This window comes from Mustela nigripes, chromosome 14 (genome assembly GCF_022355385.1).
Source record: "Mustela nigripes isolate SB6536 chromosome 14, MUSNIG.SB6536, whole genome shotgun sequence".
In the NCBI taxonomy this organism is placed as follows: domain Eukaryota; kingdom Metazoa; phylum Chordata; class Mammalia; order Carnivora; family Mustelidae; genus Mustela; species Mustela nigripes.
The window spans coordinates 10,688,323-10,706,817 of NC_081570.1; the positions used below are offsets into that span (position 1 = coordinate 10,688,323).

The window sequence follows — 18,495 nt, forward strand, 5'->3', positions numbered from 1 at the left end:
CCTCATGGCTCCTGGCCAAGACAGATTCACATGGTGGTTAAAGACACAGGCTGCCCCGATTCAAAGCCAGCCCACCTTCACTGGCAAGCTTCGTGACCATGGGCAAATTGCTTGTGTCACTTCCTTGCCTGTGAAATGAGGCAACGAGAGCCCCCAGCTCATGGGACTGTCATACAACACATGTGTTGTTCGTGTTGTATGTGTCAACACATACAAAGTGTTAGAAAGAACAGACACACAGTAGATACCCCAGTAAATGCCCCAGCAGGTGTCCTGCAGGCTTACTGTGGGAACAAGGGTGGACAGGTGTCTGCTGCCCTAGCCAGGATTTCAGAAGTCCCCTGAAACTAAGTTCTCTAGAAATCTGTGGGCAGGGCACTCGCAGACCTGAAGGCTTCAGTGACCTATACAAATGGAATTCCTTTTTCTGTTCTGCCAGTGGTTCCAAAGGTCGCTTGCTGTTCCTGGAACCTCAGGTTGCTGGCCATTCTGCTGGCCAGTGACTCATCTTCTCTCCCCTAGGGCCTCCCAAGAGAAACACAGAGTCCAGCTGTACAAGGAGAAGGAACAGAAGCCCAGGAATGCGGCCAAGATGTGTGATATCTCAGTGCAGATAGAACCGGTCCACACGGAAATTCTCCTGAGCAGTCAAGAGGTGAGCGCCGCTGGGGCCTGGCCACGCAGGGGCGTGGCATTAAAAAGGAGCCTGACTGTGCCTGTCTTTTCTTCTGAAAGTATTTTCATTCTAAGTTACAAAAATGTGGCTTGCCTATGGGAAATACGCACGGTAACAGCGGTAGTCCCCACCCCCAACACACACACAGCCACTGGAGGTCACAGCTATCGGCAGTTCGGCCTATGCACCAGCAGTCCTTTTCCTCACAGAGACCGCTCACCCTCCTCACACAGGCGTGACCCTGCAGTGTGCAAAGGTCAGCCTCCGCTCCAGGCCGCCTGGGTTCCATCCCGGGGTGGGACTCCTGCACCCAGAAACTCTGACCCCAGGGAGGTCATGGTACGCTGGCTGGCTCATCGGGGAAAGTGGGAGTCATGTCAGCTACCACCACGTGGGGTAGAGAGAGAAATTTTATTTATGCACAAAACACACATAATCTATGTATGCATGTTTATTCAATAGAACTTTTTGCAAAATAATGGTATTAAGCCACATATATTCTGCAACGTGATTTTTTTTTTCCCACTGAACACTGTATAAAAGCCAAAGAGCCATTCTTTTAATTGGGTGCATAGAATTTCACTGCACTCCCTCTTGTCCACGCCGGGTTCCCCATTGATGGACATTGATGATGCTGTGTCTACTTTCCATGCTGTTATAGTTAACGTCCTTGCGGGTGTGTATGTAGAACAGATTCCCGGATGTGAAAATGCTGGGTCCAGAGGGCATCCCAAATTGTGCATGACAGGGCCAGACGATCTTCCCAAAGAACCGTACCAGTTCTGCTCCATGCCTGTCTTGCGGTGGCTCCTCTCGGGGCGCCTGCCCAGAAGCCTTTGCACGCCTGGATGTCTCGACTACACAGAACCCAGGGAGCGTGTCTCCGAGTGAGAGCAGCCTTCTCCACGCTGCACCCGAAGGTGGCCCTCCCGCTCTGCCCTGCAGCGGGGGCTGTGATGCCTCCCGTGGTCCCAGGAAGGCTGACTGCGGGGGGGGCAGTGGTTCCTCGAGGCCTCCGCTTTCCTGGAGTCCAGGGACATCCTTTTCCTCTTTGCTTTATGAAACTGGAGAACAGGGTATTTCAGTAATGGGCTTTGGATTTTCACTTGGAAACAGGGCCAAATGTGTCAGCTTGCCTTCCTGCTTTCTCAAAGATGCCGTTCCCCTGCCAAACAGCAGTGAGCCGGGGCTGCACGCAGCATGAATGAGAGGGCATGGTGGCCCCGCCAGCTGTCCTTGGCACCATCACTGTCCAGAGCACCTTCACAGAAGCTGAAGGTGCTCGGGGCAGCACCAGCGGTCCCGAGCCCTGCGCTCTGCGGGGCCAGGAGTGAGGTTCGCCCCTGCCTCAGACCTGTCGGATTCCCAAGCTCTCTGCGCAGGACCCAGCCCATACTTGTTCATTCCAACAACCACTGAGTGTCTGCTGTATGCCAGGCCCAGGGCTGGGCACAGCGGAGGCCGCAGAGGGCTCCTGCTCACACCAGACTCCCTCCAACTCCGCACGAGTTTGCTAGAACGGACTGTCCACGAGATGCCGAGATGATAGCTTCCCTATGAGGCAGCATTGACCAGAGAGGATGGGGGAGGGAGGCTGCAAGATAAAAGGAAAAAAGTATTTGTTCTTTCTCAGATCGGCTTTCCAAACTCAGGCCACTTCCTCCTTCCTAAGCCAGAGTGGGTCAGAGGGCTTCAGAGTTGTATGGGAAAGAATCTCCATTTTCTTCTCTAAATAAACAAATTCCCAGAAGAGCCCTGAGTAAGGGTCACATCGAGCTCAGGCATAATCTGCAGATAGAATAACAGCCATCACCGAGCCTTGCTGCTGTGGCTGTCCCACCCACAGGTCAGTGGACCCTCCCCTCCCCTCCACACTCTTACACACACACACACATACACACACACACACCCATTCTGGGGCAAACATACATCCTCAAAGACAGCGGGGTCTGTGTAGAATCAACCCGAGAAGAGTGGACCAGCCACGGAGACTCTCAGCAGGCCGAAGACAGTGTCAGGGTCAAGTGAGGTCCTACTGAATGCAGCCATGGGTGGAGAACCCCCTTCCTTTTGCTGCTGAGCCCTGGTCCCAGCCAGAAAGCCGGAACAAGCTCCTTCCCACTCCTGTTTCTGACCTCATTTCATTCAGGCTCCATAATTGTTAACCAACTACTAAGCTCGGGCACAGTGTGGGCCCTGGGAACACCACAGTCTCCAATGGAGACAAAAGACTTGGCTCTCACAGAGCCCATGTGACACGTAGAGTCTATTACTGGGCTTCGGGAGGCCCTGAACCTCCAGAATCTGTATGCAAATTTTTTAAATATGTATTTGAGAGAGAGAGAGCAGCGGGGAGAGAGAGAGAGAGAATCCTCCAGCAGACTCCCCTCTGAGTGAGGACCCCGATGCAGGGCACAGTCCTAGGACCCTGAAATCCTGACCTGAGCCAAAATCAAGAGTGAGACACTCAACCAACTGAGTCACCCAGACACCCCTATATGCAAATTTTTGTGACTCTGGGAATTTTTCCAAAAGTTGCAACCTTCCATTCTTCTAAATCTGAAAGGTGCTCATGACCCTTAAAAGAGAGAGAAGACCTCTCCTTGTCTATGCACTTCATAAGCTCTATGCTAGCTCTGTGCCTGGTGGCCGGCATATTGGAGAGTGCAAGAAGTGGAACCCGCCCCTCATCCCGGAAAGTTCTGTTGGACTGGAGGACCTCCAGAAGTCTCAAAGGAAGGTCTCCCTTTCTCCAGACCAACCGGGAGCCAATCTATCAAATTCCCCCTAGCAAATATTAAAGAGTCATCCTTATTGGCAGTCAAGAAGAAAGTAACCATGTGTTCTTATCTAAAAATGCCCCTCCTGGAGCAGAATTTGATGTGATTATTCTGAGGCAAGACCCAAAGGACAACAAATGGAAACCCAAGCTTAGAAGAATATTAGAAGAAAATATAAAACACGGGGAGGGAACACAGAGAGGGGTTTTATTCATAGATATGCTAAGTAGGTAAGAGAGTTGGAAATCTTCCTAGATGTGACTTTATATTTGAAATGAAAAATTTAAATTCCTTCTGCGCTGACTCCCCTTACAGTAGCTTCCAAGGTACTAAGTGACAGGGTCTCTGCTAGTCATGAGTTGTACGTGTTTCTCGGAATATAAGGGATAGAGAGATTCTGACCCCTAACAAAGCTGTCCTCTGCACCATTCTGGCTACAGGAACAATCCTTCAGTGATCTCGGGGCCAAGTGCAAAGGGTCCCGACATGAGGAAATCATTCAGCGTCAGAAAAAGGCCTTGTCTGAACTGCGTGCACGAATTAAGGAGCTCGAGAAGGCCTGCTCATCAAGTAAGTGCTCTCCCTGCTGGTCTCCTTCTCCCTGCTCAGATCCCTGAGCCCCAGGCTCTAGAGGTCACTCTGGGCACTGACATTCGGCCAGGACCACCGTCTTCTGTCCCATCACTTCATAACCAAAAGGACGTTGTAATACAAGGAAAGATGGCAGGCATGATCTCAGAGTCAAGGGCAAGCCTTGATCTTAAATAAATGGGATTTCATGAAAAACTCACTACATTGTCCTTTTTCTTATTTCGCTGTGGCCTGGTGGGAACTTTGTCATGGACTAACAGTTCGAGGATCAGCCTTGGGGAACCTCCTAGAATACTCTGTTTAGAAGGGATGGCATTCTCAAGACACTGCACCTGCTGCTGGGGGTAGTGCTGGGCTAGGACCCAGAAGCCGGGGTTCAAGTTCCATCCTTGTTCCTGTGGCTGAGAGTTCACCCTCCATGTCTCAGCACTGGTTCCTGAGAGGCCCCAACCGCCTGCTAGCTATGTGTGACCTTGGACAAGCCATTTACCCGTCTAGGCCTATTTCTCACGTGCCAAGGGAGATCAGCGCTGGCCTGCAGGAAGGTCCAGGAAACAGCATCTGTGATTTTATTTATTTAAGAGGGGTGGGGGGGCATGAACTGGTGAGGGGAGAGGCAGAGGGAAAGGGAGCAGCAGACTCCCGGCTGTGAGCGGGGACCCCCAGCACGGGGCTCAATCCCAGGACCCTGATCATGACGTGAGCTGAAGTCAGAGGCTTAACCCACTGAGCCACCGAGGCGCCCCGGCAACTGTGATTATTACATGCAATAACTTCTTCCTGACCCTTTCTTTTGACTCTCAATTATTTATTTTATAGATCATAAGGACCCGCTGACTGAATCCTATCTAGACTTAAAGACGGTCAGAATGGAAAAAAATGTCCAGAAATTATTGGACGCAAAACCTGATATGCCAACTCTCTCAAGAATAGAGATCGCAGCGGTAACCAAAGAACGTTTCTCTCTGCAGTGACACGTGGAGAGGGTGGGCGCGAGGGCAGACGCTAGCCGGGTGCCCTGGCACGGCCGTGCACGTCAGTGGTTCGGGGCCAGGCCTCCCTGGGAGCCCAGTGTCTGCACCGCCTGCTCGGGGCTTTGCTGAACCAGCAGCCCCAGGTCTGAACAGAGAGGTTGCTTTCCATTCATGCCCAGCGTGTTAAATCATTGTACTGACAGTGGTCCCGAGTCTGGCGGGCCCTCCTTTCCACGTGATGTGTTATATATATATCCTGCAGGAAATATTCAACAGGCTGATTTTTAACATTATGCCATGAGTTTGCCTGAAGTTTGCTTTTCACAGCAAACTGAGAAACATGAACACATAAAGAGTAGCAGTAGAGACAGAGGGACCCGTGTCAGAAGGCTAGCCTGGCCACCTGCGTGACCTCGGGCGGGCTCCTAGCCTTCCTGGGCCTCCCCTTCCCAGCTGCGAACTGTTGAGAACCTAGAGGTGGCTGAGCTAAGTGCTTATCCCCACGTCTGGCTCACAGCAAACAATAAGTGATAGCTGTTAGGATTGTTTAATAGTATTTAGATAGTGTCCCTTGAGAAAAGCTTCCTCTCTTAAGGGAAATAGTTTTATTTGCTAGCATTTTCAGAAGTGATTTGACTGTTATGTTGAAGATGCCCTGTACCCTAACTGGATATTTGATGGGCGCCTGATTGATTGACACTTGACAATGGACACCTCAGGTCAGCGTCAATCACAGAACCCGCTGGGCATGGCTTGCTGCCACAGCGGGACCTAAACCGGACAGGGGCTTTCAGAAGCCGTAACAAAGTCATCATGCTGTACCAGCATTCCCCTGCACAATCTCTCCAGACACTTGTAGGGATGTGGGTCTTCAGGAATGTGTTGGCTTTCTGGATAAGCTCTCGTTCTCTGAAGGTGGAAGTAGAGGAGCAGTCTCCAGGTGGGAGCTCAGCGGGCTCTCATATCCTGACCTGCTTCCAAGATTTACCTTCCCGCCTAGCACTGACCCTATGCCATGACCAACACCACAGAACAGGAGAGCCCCCAACCTGCTCAGAAGACCTCAATCCTCCAAGGTTGCCAATAATGGAAATTAAAAGAAGAGAAGGAGTAGGAGGAAGGCTCGCTGACATCTGGGCTAAGCCATCATTTATCATTCGGCCCAACAGCCTTGTGCTGGGGTTACTATCATAATGCCCATTCTACAGATAAGGAAAGTTAAGACTTCGGGCAGCCAAGTATGTCACCCAAGGTCACAGCATAATGTCTGATGGACCCAGGCCTGTGTCTAGCTCCCTGCTAGTCTGCAGAGAAGGGCACGGGGACTGTGTGCTCGAACCTTGTAGATCAGACTCTGCCTTAGGTCACCACCAGGAAAAGAAGGGGACCCCGGAGCGGGGTACAGAGGACACTACCCAGGGATGGGGATGCTGAGTGGTAGTTCATGCTCTGTCATTGTCATATCCCCTCCTTCATGCTCAGCGCTACAGACATAGAGACAAATAGCCCACGCTTGTCTGTCATAATCACTTTCTGAGCCTTTACATTTTTGTAGTTGGGTTTTTTTTTATCTCAGAGGTTTACAGTAGAGTGCCAGCAAATGCTGTGGGCCAAGAGATGCTCGTGGCAAGCACTTAAAACCCAGTTTGCTTTTTAGGGAGATTTATTATAGCTATTTGTGGTCCTTCAGACTCCCTGATCGGTCTGGTGGCTTTTCCGTCCAGTCAGTAGGGACTTTCAGCAGCCAGCTGGCTGAGAGGGCGGTTGTGAGTGCACAGCTGGGAACACCATTGGGCACTGTTTCTGGAGTGAGTCTGAAGGGATGCTTGGCCGGCAGCTTCCAGCACTGGGAGAAGGTTTGGCCAGATTTGGTGACAGTATAGTTTCTGTTGCCTAAAAAATGAGATTCCTTTAATAAAAGGAGGAAAGCTATTTTCTCGGCCACTCTGTGTCAGGTGCCATGCTGGGCACAAGAAATGGAATAGTGAGCAAGGAGCAACATGACCTCCGTTTTTATGAAGCTTGTCATCTAGACTGGGGCTTCTCAACCTGAGCACTATGGGTATTTGAGGGCAGGTAATTCTTTGTTTGGGAGGCCATCCTATGTACTGTGGGATGGTTAGCAGCATCCTTGCCCTCCACCCTCTGGATGCCGGTAGCACTCCCCACCTCAAGCTGCAACAACCAAAATGTATCCCGGCATTGACAAAGGTCCTGGGGCATGCAGGGGAGGGTGGACGAAATCACCCTTGACTGAGAGCTGCTGGTCCAGAGGGAAGACAGACAGTAAGGAACCAGAGAACAAGGCAAGTGAGACTCCCGCTCTGAAGGGTGGGAGCACAGTTACCAGAAAGCAGTTGACAGAGGAATCAGACGGGCTGGTCAGGAAGTGAAACGAAAATCAGCTCTCTCGAGTCATTCTTTGGTAACCACGGTGTTTTAGCTCCAGGATAGAGACATTCACAATGGCTTGCCAAGGGAGTTTCACCTCTTTTTCATTTCAGCCTCAGAGTGGCCTTGCCAACTCAGCCATCAACTCAGCCATCCCGCCCATGGAAAAGTCAGGGAAAATGGATGTGGCTGAGGCTTTAGATCTCAGTGAAAAGCTGGTAGGTACCTACAGCACCATCCCCTCCTGTCCCAAGCTGGGTCCCCCGCAGTCACCGTTAACCTCCGGAGAGTATAACTAAACAGCAGCCTCACACGTGTATTTAGTTGTAATAATAGCTCCGCAAGACCTATCTACTCTCCCAGCATGGGTCAGACGTGGCATAGTCCAATTCCTTGAAAAACTAGGCAGTTAGAATGAATGTTTACGCCTGCTGTCGCTTTTCCTCCTGGTTCTCAAAAAGGCATAGAGTAAAGGGATGTGGAGTAAATGAAAGACTTACTGCAAAGCCCAGCGGCTCTGGCTTCCAAGCACAGCTGTGTTCTCGGCAGTTGTAGAGAATGAACAACACAGAATTAGATGTTGGCTTCCTCAAAGCAGCCACCAGCAGCCTTGGGCCAGGCCCTTTACCAGCCGACACTTTCCTTACAGTACATGGACATGAGCAAGACCCTCGGGAGTCTGATGAACATCAAGGACATGTCCGGTCACATATCCATGAAATACCTCTCCGCCAAAGAGAGAGAGAGAGTCAACCAGCTCCGACAAAGGGACCTCGATCTGGTGTTCGATAAGATCACCCAACTCAAGAACCGGCTGGAGAGAAAAGAGGAGCTTTTGAGAGGATACGAGAAAGACATTGAACAGCTCAGGTACTGCCGGTGACCGCGCAAAAAGGGCCAACTGTCCATTCTCACGGCTGAACCTCAGGGCAGGGACAGACAGAGGTCCGGGGCAGGCAGAGGACTTGGGGGAGGGGAGCAGAGGCTGGGAGTGCGGGGGGCGATGACTAGGGCCCGACAGAGGCAAGTCTGTCCATGAGAAAGCGGCGGCCAAGGTGCTCAGTGTTCGTTCTGTCTCTACAAACGAGCTGCACCTCTTATGAATCTCGACTTAGGGCTCCCCTTAGGTACTTTCCACAGCTCGCCCTATTCCAGTGGCCGCAGTTCCCCTGTGCCCTCCCTGGGAAATGGGGGGGTCTGGCAGCATACCCTCCTGCTACACTAGGTACCCAGTGGGCTATTCGTTCTACTATCTACGCCCCACATCTGCTCGCCATGAAGCCACCAAGTTAGCCGCAGACAGAAGCGTTCTGAGACCCTCCCAGGCTGGGGACACGGTTGAGAAAGAGGAGGGGAAAACCAACTGTGTCTGTCCCGTGCGCTCAGGCAGAGCAAAGTGTCCGTGCAGATGTACCAGTCGCAGATGGCGAAGCTGGAGGACAGCATCTACAAGGAGGCGGAGGAGAAGGCTCTGCTAAAGGAGGCTCTACAGCGCACGGAGCACCAGCTGCACCAGGAGAAGCGGATCAACAGGGCCATCCGGCAGCAGAAGGTGAGGGCTCCTGGCCTGGGGCCGAACCTCAGAGGCTGCGGCCCCTTGGCTCCCTTTAGAAACAGCAAAGGGAGGGCCCAGGGGGTGCGGGCAGCACAGAACGCATCTACTAAGGCAAAGGGAGACGACAGAATGGCTTTAGCATCTCAGATGCACCTAGCGTCAGATCCTAGCTCTACCACTTACTGTGTCACCCCAGGTGGGTTCCTCAACCTCTCTGAAACTCACAATCTAGCTCATCTGTATCTTTTTAAATTGTAGCTATTGTTTGAATTTTTAGGTTCTTCCAGGTGGTAGGGATACATAGATGAACAAGAGATCTGTGAATTAAGATTTGGGTTCACTGTTCTGAGTGCTGGGAACGTAGGTGGCATCCAGTAAATATCGGATGTTTGGATGGAGGATGGGGGGATGATGGATGGATGTCCTTGAAGACCAGATCCTTTAGTGCAGAACAGACAGGTAAAGAGCTGACTTCAGGATGATTTAAGGATTGAAAGTCCCTGCCTAACGGGTGCTCAGGCTACGGCACCCAGAGGCGGGCACCCATCCAGCCCAGAGCACTCCACGCGTGCTTTCCAAGTGGTGACTCCTACACCAAGTTGCAAAGGAGAGTCAGAGTGTGTGTACCAGAGGCATGGGCGGGTATGTGTTCCGGGCTCTGGGAACCCCAGAGGAAAGACAGGAGGAGGAGAGATCTGTCTCGCAGCATGAACTGGGTAGAAACATCGCCTTGAGAAACCAAGATTCGAGACTCAGGCTGATGATCCCGCCCAAGCCACCTCCACCCCTTGCCTTGTTATCTCCTCTCTCACACGGCACAGGAGAGTCAGTCCTGGGTTCACATCCTCCCACTCGCTAACCCTGTGGCTTCGTGCAAATCCATTCCCCTCTCTGAGCCTTGCTTCCTCACCGGGAACTGGAGCTGAGGGCACCTGCCTTGCAGGGTTGTTGGGAAGGCTGCTCACGAGGCAGGCACCCTCCCTGTCCAAGCTCTTGCAGTGTGAACTCACGGGCCATGTGGTTTCAGAAGCTGAGGGACACTTGTGCTGCCTCTAAAGCATCAGCCCGGGGCTTGGCCCTGGCAGGTGGACGCTGCTGTCCTCCACGTGGCCAGAGGCCTGCCCTTGTGGTGGCCGGGGCAGGCTTTGCCTCAGACCCAGGAGAGTCGTGGCTGACAACCAGGCACCATGACCTGCCCCCAAACAAACGCTTTGGAAGTGCCCCAGCAGACCTGGGCCGGCTCGGTGGTCGGCAGAGTGGCTCTCCTGTCTTCTCTGCAGGTTATACCCAGGAGCCCTCACTCCTGCACCCATTTCCCAACCAGACTCTCCCTCATTCTTAACTCTTGCCAGAGGTAGAGCAGGTGTCCAGGCTAAGATCAGGCAAACAAGGAAAATGGCCACAGTCGCCGTCTCATGACCATGCAGAGGCCACGGGCGCCCGGGCCTTGCAGCCCCAGTCGGGGTTACTAATGCCTTGGTAGCTTGGCCAGGCTGCTCTGAGGTCCCCCCTTTTACAGATGAGGAAACCGAGCCTCGGGAAGTTAAGAGACTTGCCCAAATTCACATTGTAGCTGGTAAGCGGAGCTAGACCCAGCCCCGGGACCTCTGACTCTAGTTCCTGTGTTCTCTGCTGGCCTCTCTCCATTCTTCTTGTAAATGTTGGTTTTCCTGACTCAGGGCTGTGTATTTGTGCATGCGTGCTGGCGTGTGGGCAAGAGTATAGAAGTGTGCACGCATATGCGCTGTGTGTTTCTGTGTGTATGTTTGTATGTGCGTTTGCATGTGTGCATGTTTATGTGTGTGTTGCCTGTATAAGCTCTAAGGAGGCCAAGCCGCAGAAGGCTCTAGAAGGATGCCCTCCCCCACAACCAGGAGGCTCCGGTTAAATCAGTTCCTTGCAGGAAGTTGCCCTCCTCTATCCTGCAAACCCTCCAGACAACAGGCTCCCTGGCCTATAGCCCTGGAAATGAAAGCAGCCACCCTGCTCTCAGGGAGCCCCAGATGCGGGGTTCCTAGCATCCATGGCTCTGAATTAAACATCACAGGCTTCAGGCAAGGACAATTTCCTTTCACGCCACGCAAAGTCAGGGAGAGCTGGGCCAGTGACAGAGCTCTGACTTTTCCTTTGATGTGCACTCTGGAGAGGTCACCCCTCCCTCAGTCTCCCTCCCCATCCCGGTCCTCCCCAGGACTTGGCAGGCTAGTCCCCAAAGGCGAAACACCAGACCACAGAATGGGACAGCAAAGGGCCCAAAAAAGGCCATTGTCATGTGCTGGCTAAAAATGTAAGGAAACCTGAGGATTTACATAATCAGGCTCTGCATGCATTATTCATGAGCTGCCTCATTCATACACAATGCAAGGGCCTTGCCAGCCTGTCGGACACTAGACATCCTTCTGTGCCGGAGGGTCTAAGATGGCCAAGTTGAACCTGCCTCTGTGTCCCCAGAAGAGCTGGAGCTGGGAACATTCAAATTCAGGGACTTCACAGTTTAGGGAAACATTACGAAAACTATAGCCACAATCACGGCCGCGCTGATGGCACCGTTCACTAGCACTTCCCGAGTGGCGGGCACCTGCCCCACACTGCACGCTTCATCTCTCCCATGGACCCTTCGAGGGATGCTGGCGCCCAGCCGCCCATTCAGAGAGGCTGGCAGAGAGCAGCGTCACCTCGCTACCCCGCAACAGAAAGGGGACTACCTCCGCGCCACGTGCCCTCCCCAGCTCCAGGGGCTTCTCCACACCTGGTGCTCTCTGCGCGTCCCTTTCTGGGAGCCCCCCCTTCACCCTCCACTTTTCATTCCAGCGCTTGGGTTCGAACTTAAGGTTTGTTATTAATACGTTGTCAGAAATTCCTGTGTGTCGGGAAATAAAAACCCATAAAGGGGACTTGTATACATCTGGATTCGAGAGGGAACTTGTATACGTCTGTCTTGGCCGCAGTTCCTGCCAAGGAGTATAGCCATCCTTTAAATGGAAGTTCAAGGAAAATAGGATTCCTTTTTAAGTTTTACGCCCAACATTTTCACAAGGACCCCTAATGTTTCCAGTCTCATGTATAAAAGTTCACCCATTCATAGAGAAGCTGTGGTTGAACCACTACGTAATGAAATTACTCCCTTTGAGCTCCAAACCAGTACCCTCAAAAAAAAAAAAAAAAAGTTTTTCAAAGTAAGATACAGTTTTTAGTTTGCATGTTTGAACATCTCTTCACCAGGCTGAACTTGCTGGAATCACACTTCCATGCTCATACCTTTGGCTGTGGCGGTGAGCCTTGATATGAAAGCTTCAGGGCTGGGCATTCCCAGAGAACCTTGCCGTTCACCCACTCTGAACTCGAGCTCCCTCCATGCGACAGGGGGACAATGACAGTGGCCCAGGCGGTGCTCAGTCTCCTCCACTTCCCACATCACTAGATAAGGCAGCTGTGACTCTCAGTTCAGAGGCAGCCTCGGGAGTCCGGGAGTCTGACAAAGAGGGTTTAAGCCCCACCTCTGGCCCGGAGTGACCCTTGGATCTCAGAGTCCGGGACAACCACCGCCAAAAACGATAACAACTGGATGGAGAGGGTTAAGTGACATAATGTCGACAGATCCCAGTGCTAGCAAGCATGGCTACTATGGGGGAGAGAAACAATTTCGGACGCATTTCTGTCCGAGAGCTTCCTGCCCCAGACACTGGCCACAGACCCCAAGGCCCTCTCCCTGGCTGCCTGGAGCCAGCAGCTCTTCTGCGAAACTCCTTTACGACTGGTGAATACAGCCAGGGCCACGGCCAAGAAAAGCGCAGATCCTTTTTATGAATGGGTTAAAGCTGGAATTTTCAAGAGGAAATTTTTAAATGCACAGAAGTTGCCATTTGGAAGCACGCACGCCCCTTCCCGGCCTTTTATTAGGGCTTCAAGTGTGAGAAAGGCTGGAGTCTGGCTGCGGAAGCTCCTCAGTTCTCCTGCCAATCAAGCCTACAGCCAATCAGATCCTGGCCAAGGGGCGTGGCCAAAACGTTGGTGGGGCTGGACCTTCCTTGTGCTTAATTAGCTCGGATCCTTCATCTGGAAGGTGGGAGTAAAGGCGGCATCCCGCTTAGTGCGTTCGCTCGAAGGGGAGAGTGGATACGAGGTCCTTAGCACACAGAACTACTCAACATGCGTCATCGATGTCATCACTATCTTATTTAAATGAGGATCCTCCAAAACTGTCTTGGGCCCAGGCATCCTCAAGACCCAGATTAGCTCAGTGTCACTTGCTTGATTTTGACCAAGAACTAGAAATCGGTAGGTCGCGTGTAGTGTGGGGACCGGGGTAGGCAGGGGAAGGGGTGGTACCCTTTGGCCCGGGCGAGGACGAGAAAGTAAAACGTGGTTAGGGCGGTACTGCGGGTGGATAGGGGGTGGGGGCCCTTCCCACCCTTCATTCACTGCCGCAACTCCAGTGAGCCCCAGGGTCTCCCAGAAACCTCGGAGGTGCGTCCCAGAATGGAACAGGACCAGACACATTGAATGCTCTCTTGCTCACCTGCTGTTTTCACTCAGGAACGTTTAGAGGATCACGAACAGAGAAATGCAAAAGAATCAACGCCTTGCAACTGTTCCTTCAAAGAGAAAGAGAGGCAGGTATGGAGAGGTCTTCTGCTCTCACAGCGACACAAGGTAGATACAGCATGTTCACAGCGTAGAACCTGGTGGGGGTACGAGCCCCTTGTGCTGTGCCACACACCTCCACCCCCTCCCCTTCCCCCACACCTGCCCCTCCCTTGCCTGCAGGCTGAGCAAATGGACCTGAGACACAGGCAGGCCTCCAGCCCACTATCTGGAGGTAAGGCCTGGGGAAGGTCAAGTGTGGTTTTGACAGAGCAAGCTCCCTGAGCACTAAGTGACCCGGGGACTTGGAGCCAGGTCATAAGAAAAGAAGAGAGGAGTGGGGAGTCCCAGGAAGCCCTCTGCCCTTAGGATGAAATAAGTTGGTGCAAGAAGGGGAGGAAAGTGGGCACAAAATAGAGCCGGGAGTGAGGAGGAAGGTGCCAACTCGAACCACCTTCTTACCTGCCAAGGGGGAGGCTGCACTTGACTGGGCTTTTCGGCAGCCAGTGGGAGCTGGAATGCACAGACCCCGAGCTCGCGGTGTCCGTGAGCTACACAGAGGCGATGCTCAGAAGTGTTCTTAGAATAAGGGTGGATTTTCCCCTAGAGAGGACAGTCTATGATATAAGGAACAACATCCCTGAGAAGAACGGTGTCATGTTGGCGGGGCCATGTCTGAGGACAGTTCTTGAGGCAGACTGATGTCATTATAGCCCAGTGAGTTCAGGAAAGTTCAGGAAAAGCAGGTGTCCAGGGGGGCCAGGATCTGCCCTTCAGTGTCCAGCCATCCACTGGCTAGACTCAATCCAAGGAAAACATTTTGGAGCAGTGCTCAAACTGGGGTTCCCTAGAGCCCCTGGGTGCCATAGAAGAGAGTGATTCTCCGCATCCCCCCACTTTACCCCCCAACATAACATTGTTCTTGTTTCCCCCAGAAAAGTTCTCCTTTACCTGCTTCATACGCCAAGTTCCTCATGGGGTTTTGCTTAAAGCGTTCTGCTGGGGGTGGGGATGGAAAAAAGGAAGGGAGGCTGCTGGCTTAAAAATCCCTGCTTTACAGCTACCTGGGAATTTGGCTGGTGACTGTCTTCTAAGCTTAGCTCCTCTCGGTGGAGCCTGTGATAAATGCTGAGTGGCTGCAGGCCAGAGGGCGACTCAGTTAAATACAGCCCCTGAGCCTTCTTAGACAGTTGCTTTAAGGGCAACTTGGCACCCTTTTTCTGGGAATGGAAGAGACTTCCAAGTACCCATGCCCTCTCCGAAAGATGGCGAGCTGGGGTCTCCCTGCACACTTCCTCCATGACTTTTGTGAATACCCCGTAGACTTGCCAGATCTAGGGGCGAGAAAACAAAACCGGACGCCCAGTTAAACTGGAATTTCAGATAAACAACAAATAGTTATTTAGTATAAGCATACCCCAAATACTGCATGAGACGTACTTGGACTAAAAAGATGATCCCTTTGCACTCTGAAAGTCAAGTTTGACGGGGCACCCTGTGTTTCATCTGGCAAGTCGGCCCGCCGCTCTGACGGAGCCCCCACTGGAAGCCAAGGAGGCAGGCTCCGAAGCAGATGTCACAGAATGGGAGCCCACAGAGGCGTTTCATTTGGCTCATGGGTTTTCTTTTTTTTTGGGGGGGGGGGTCTTTTTTTTTAAAGTAACATTTCTAATTAGGACACTTTCACAAAATAGATTTCTGGCTTCTCTGTGCAACTTTGAAGATCTGGGGCTTCTAGGCCCGCAGTCCCACCGCAACCATCTCCAGGCCCCTTAGAAAGGCCCTGGGCTTGTGGGTTTGCCGCCCGCCCCGCCCAGCTCACTCCACCCACGGCTGTTAGTTCCCCAGCCCCTGTAGGCGTCTTGCTGGAGCCTCCCGCAGGGCTCAGGACTCTCTGAGAGACACCCCCTTCCCCACACCCCTGCCCCAGCACCTACTGGAGTGTAGGTCTGCGAGGGAGGCCCCAGCTCGCGCGCTCTGTCAGGTGCCCAGCGCCTAGGACACGCTCCTTTCTCAGCGAACTGTCCTGAGGTGCAGGGTCTTGAGGAGACCAGGCTCAGCAGCAGTCATGAAACCCCAGGGGAAGGGCGAGCTCCAGATTCGCCAGGAGACTTGACTCCCCAGCAGGCGCCCGCAGCCCCTCACAGGGAGGTCAGCCACTGCGGCTTCCTCATGCCCGGGCCGCTGGGATCCTAGGTAGAAACCCACGTCTTCATCCCCTCCCCTGATCTAGAAGGCTCTGCTTCTACCCAAAGCTGACTTGCCCCCCAGGAGGATGGCAGTCATCCTCCAGGGAACCTTGCTTGACAAGGCTCCCCCTCTCAGAATCCTCTGGAATCCGGAACAGACATCCCTAAGGAGCCCAGCAGGACGGTGTGGCCACGGGAAAGCCAGGCCTCCTTCCTCAGAGGCACATGCTCACCCCATGCCCCACCCCTAGGAAGGCCCAACAGTCCATCCAAATGGGCAACATCTGAAAGTGGAGGGGGCGGGGGAACCACTTTCCTCTGATGCAAAAGGGAAAGAAGAAAACAAGCTAAACGTTGTCAATATTCTTTCTGTGTTCAAGAGACGAATGTTTGTAGAGACGGTGAAGAGCAAGATGCAGAATTCAAGTCCCCAGGTGAGCCAGGAGGAGAAAGGAAGCAGTAGGACTTCCGCGGGAAACCCGGGTTGACAATAAGACCCCCACACACACCCGCCGTTACGCACTGAGCGTTTAGTACGTACGGCCAGGCACCAGCGCTTCTCAGTCTTCACAACAGTACTAGGGGTACGCATTGTATTAGTCCCCCATTAGCAGAGGAGGTGTCTGAAACTCAGAGACTTCTCGTTCCTCGTCCAGAGCCGCACAGCTAGGTAGGAGAGCTGGAACTCGTTGCCGATCTGAACACCCAGGTGAGCCCTGCCTCCCCTCCTTTAGGCAGGTAATCCTGCCGCCCTCTGGTTAATAAACCTGATACATTTCAGGCGCCTTGTCTCTTGAATTGCAAGGAAGGATCCGTACAACATTCTCTTTTTAAGAGCTGGGAATCAAGACTCTGAAATGTTAAACATATTGAAACTCTGCCATTCACAGTCCAGCCCTGGAGCTGGAATTGGCCCAACCGCATTCCCAAGTCGCAGAAAGTGGAGGTGAGCGCTCAGGAGGCTCGAGAGCCAACCACGCGGCAGGGAAATAAGAAGCAGGAGCCACATTCACATTAGATAAAAAGGTCACGATAATTCTGAGACTACAAAATTATCAGTAAAAAAACCCTGAAGATATTCTCGGTAAGGGACATGTTGGGAAAATAGAAACCTCTTCTCAGTCAACATTCTTTTTCTAATTCGGGGAGGTGGTGACCTCCCAGAGCAGGATGTGGAGGAGAGAGGGTCCTAAGGGCTCCCCTAGCTCAGAGACCTTCGCCAGCCTGCCAGGTGGGAATGAGTGACAGGTTTGTCACTTACCCACCCAGTAGGGTTGAGCCGGGAGCAGGAAGGAACCGCTGAGAGGGTTGGTAACTAGGATCTCCTCGGTACGGAAGGGTCTTCATGGTCCTGACCCAGTGCGGCTTCGGCTTCCCCTTCCTCTACAGTGTCCCTGGAGTCTTTAGAGGATCGCGGTCGCCATGAGCCCCTTGGAGAAGACAGGACACGTAAAATCTGCTTTTCACTGTTGCCCTCTCAGAGAAAGTCTCCATGCCTGGCAAGCCTCCTCCCTCCGTGAAAGGCTCTGGGTCTCTGTTTTCTGTCCTTCCTAATGCCATTCAGTGATTGTATATTGATTTCTAAGGCAGCTAAAAGGAGTTTATAGTGGTTTGGGGGTGTTGTATGCTGAAGAGGACATCTTGTAGTTAACCTGTATTTGTTGGCTGCCTAGTCCATGCCACCGGCCATGGGCGGGGGAAGGAGGAGCAGACAAAACCGGGCCTGTCCCAGCCCTCATTCATTCCAGGAACAGTGACTGAGCACCTGCAACATGGTGGGTACTGTCCCAGCGTTGGGTTCAATCAGGGATTCTCAGTGGGGGCAGGATCCGCCCTGAGAGGACGAAAATAATTTTTGTAATGTGCAAAGCATACGCGTATCTGTCAAAATTTAATAGGGACAGGAGCAACAGGAAATGGGAGTCTGAGGAGGCTCCTTAGTTTGGGACAATAATGAGAACAAGGGGGAGCAATGCGGGCTTAAATCAGAGGAGAGACACAGAAAATGCCCTGCCTTTCTAGCTTCCATTATTGGGCTTTTTTTTTTCCAGTAAATACAGTAATGAATTAATCATCGCACACGATGCTTTGGGACCAAAGGTCAGCTGCCTGCGCTCAGGAGCCGATCTCACAGGGACACACTCGGTCCAGAGGCCAGGAGAGGCCTCCCAGGAAGGAGCGGCTTAAACCAAGCCCTGAGGCTGGGTGGGGCCTCTCTGGACCCCGCAGTCCCCGGAAGCAGCCTCTCCGGCGCTTCCTGAGTCCATTCCCACCCGGGTGTCACGCGTAATGACCCAGTTTCTATCCCTGACCTTTCTTTTTTTTTAAGATCTAATTTGTTTATTTGAGAGAGAAAAAGTGAGCCCGAGAGAGCCCGAGTGGTGAGGAGGGGCAGAGGGAGAGGCAGAAGCAGACTCCCTCCTGAGCGGGGATCCCAGTGCGGAACTGCATCCCAGGACCCCCGGATCACAACCTGAGACTGGGCCCCCCAGGCGCCCCATCCCTGCCCTTCCATTCCAGGGGTGAGGCGTGTGGCTCCCAGACGCAGAAACCGAAGGCTTGGCACTCCCCTTTGGCCCCTGTTCAGCTCCCTAGCTGCGGGATTTCCCAGCCCTGCCCCTGACACGCCCCCCGCGTCCTCCTCTTCCCAGTCATCCCTCTGCTCTCTGTGACCTCCACCCCCCACCCCATGCTCCTGGCAGACCTGGGGGCTCAGGGTGTTGGGCCTGGGTACTCTTTATTTTTAACCAACCCC

General features: G+C 52.8%; 1 protein-coding gene across 10 annotated transcripts in view; it reads left to right on the top strand.

Moving 5' to 3' along the window:
* Positions 1 to 18,495, top strand: part of FHAD1 (forkhead associated phosphopeptide binding domain 1) — a 129,535-nt gene that overhangs the window by 107,953 nt on the left and 3,087 nt on the right. For 7 of the 10 annotated variants that reach the window (XM_059376203.1, XM_059376206.1, XM_059376201.1 and 4 more), the window contains 8 exons: positions 523 to 655; positions 3,897 to 4,026; positions 4,867 to 4,991; positions 7,526 to 7,630; positions 8,062 to 8,282; positions 8,799 to 8,964; positions 13,504 to 13,584; positions 16,121 to 16,174. In XM_059376203.1, the coding sequence (XP_059232186.1) occupies positions 523 to 655; positions 3,897 to 4,026; positions 4,867 to 4,991; positions 7,526 to 7,630; positions 8,062 to 8,282; positions 8,799 to 8,964; positions 13,504 to 13,584; positions 16,121 to 16,174 (1,015 nt within the window). Of the gene's footprint in view, positions 1 to 522; positions 656 to 3,896; positions 4,027 to 4,866; positions 4,992 to 7,525; positions 7,631 to 8,061; positions 8,283 to 8,798; positions 8,965 to 13,503; positions 13,585 to 16,120; positions 16,175 to 17,129; positions 17,224 to 18,495 lie in introns of those variants that run through there. The other 3 variants (XM_059376205.1, XM_059376202.1, XM_059376209.1) reach the window with 3 other exon arrangements.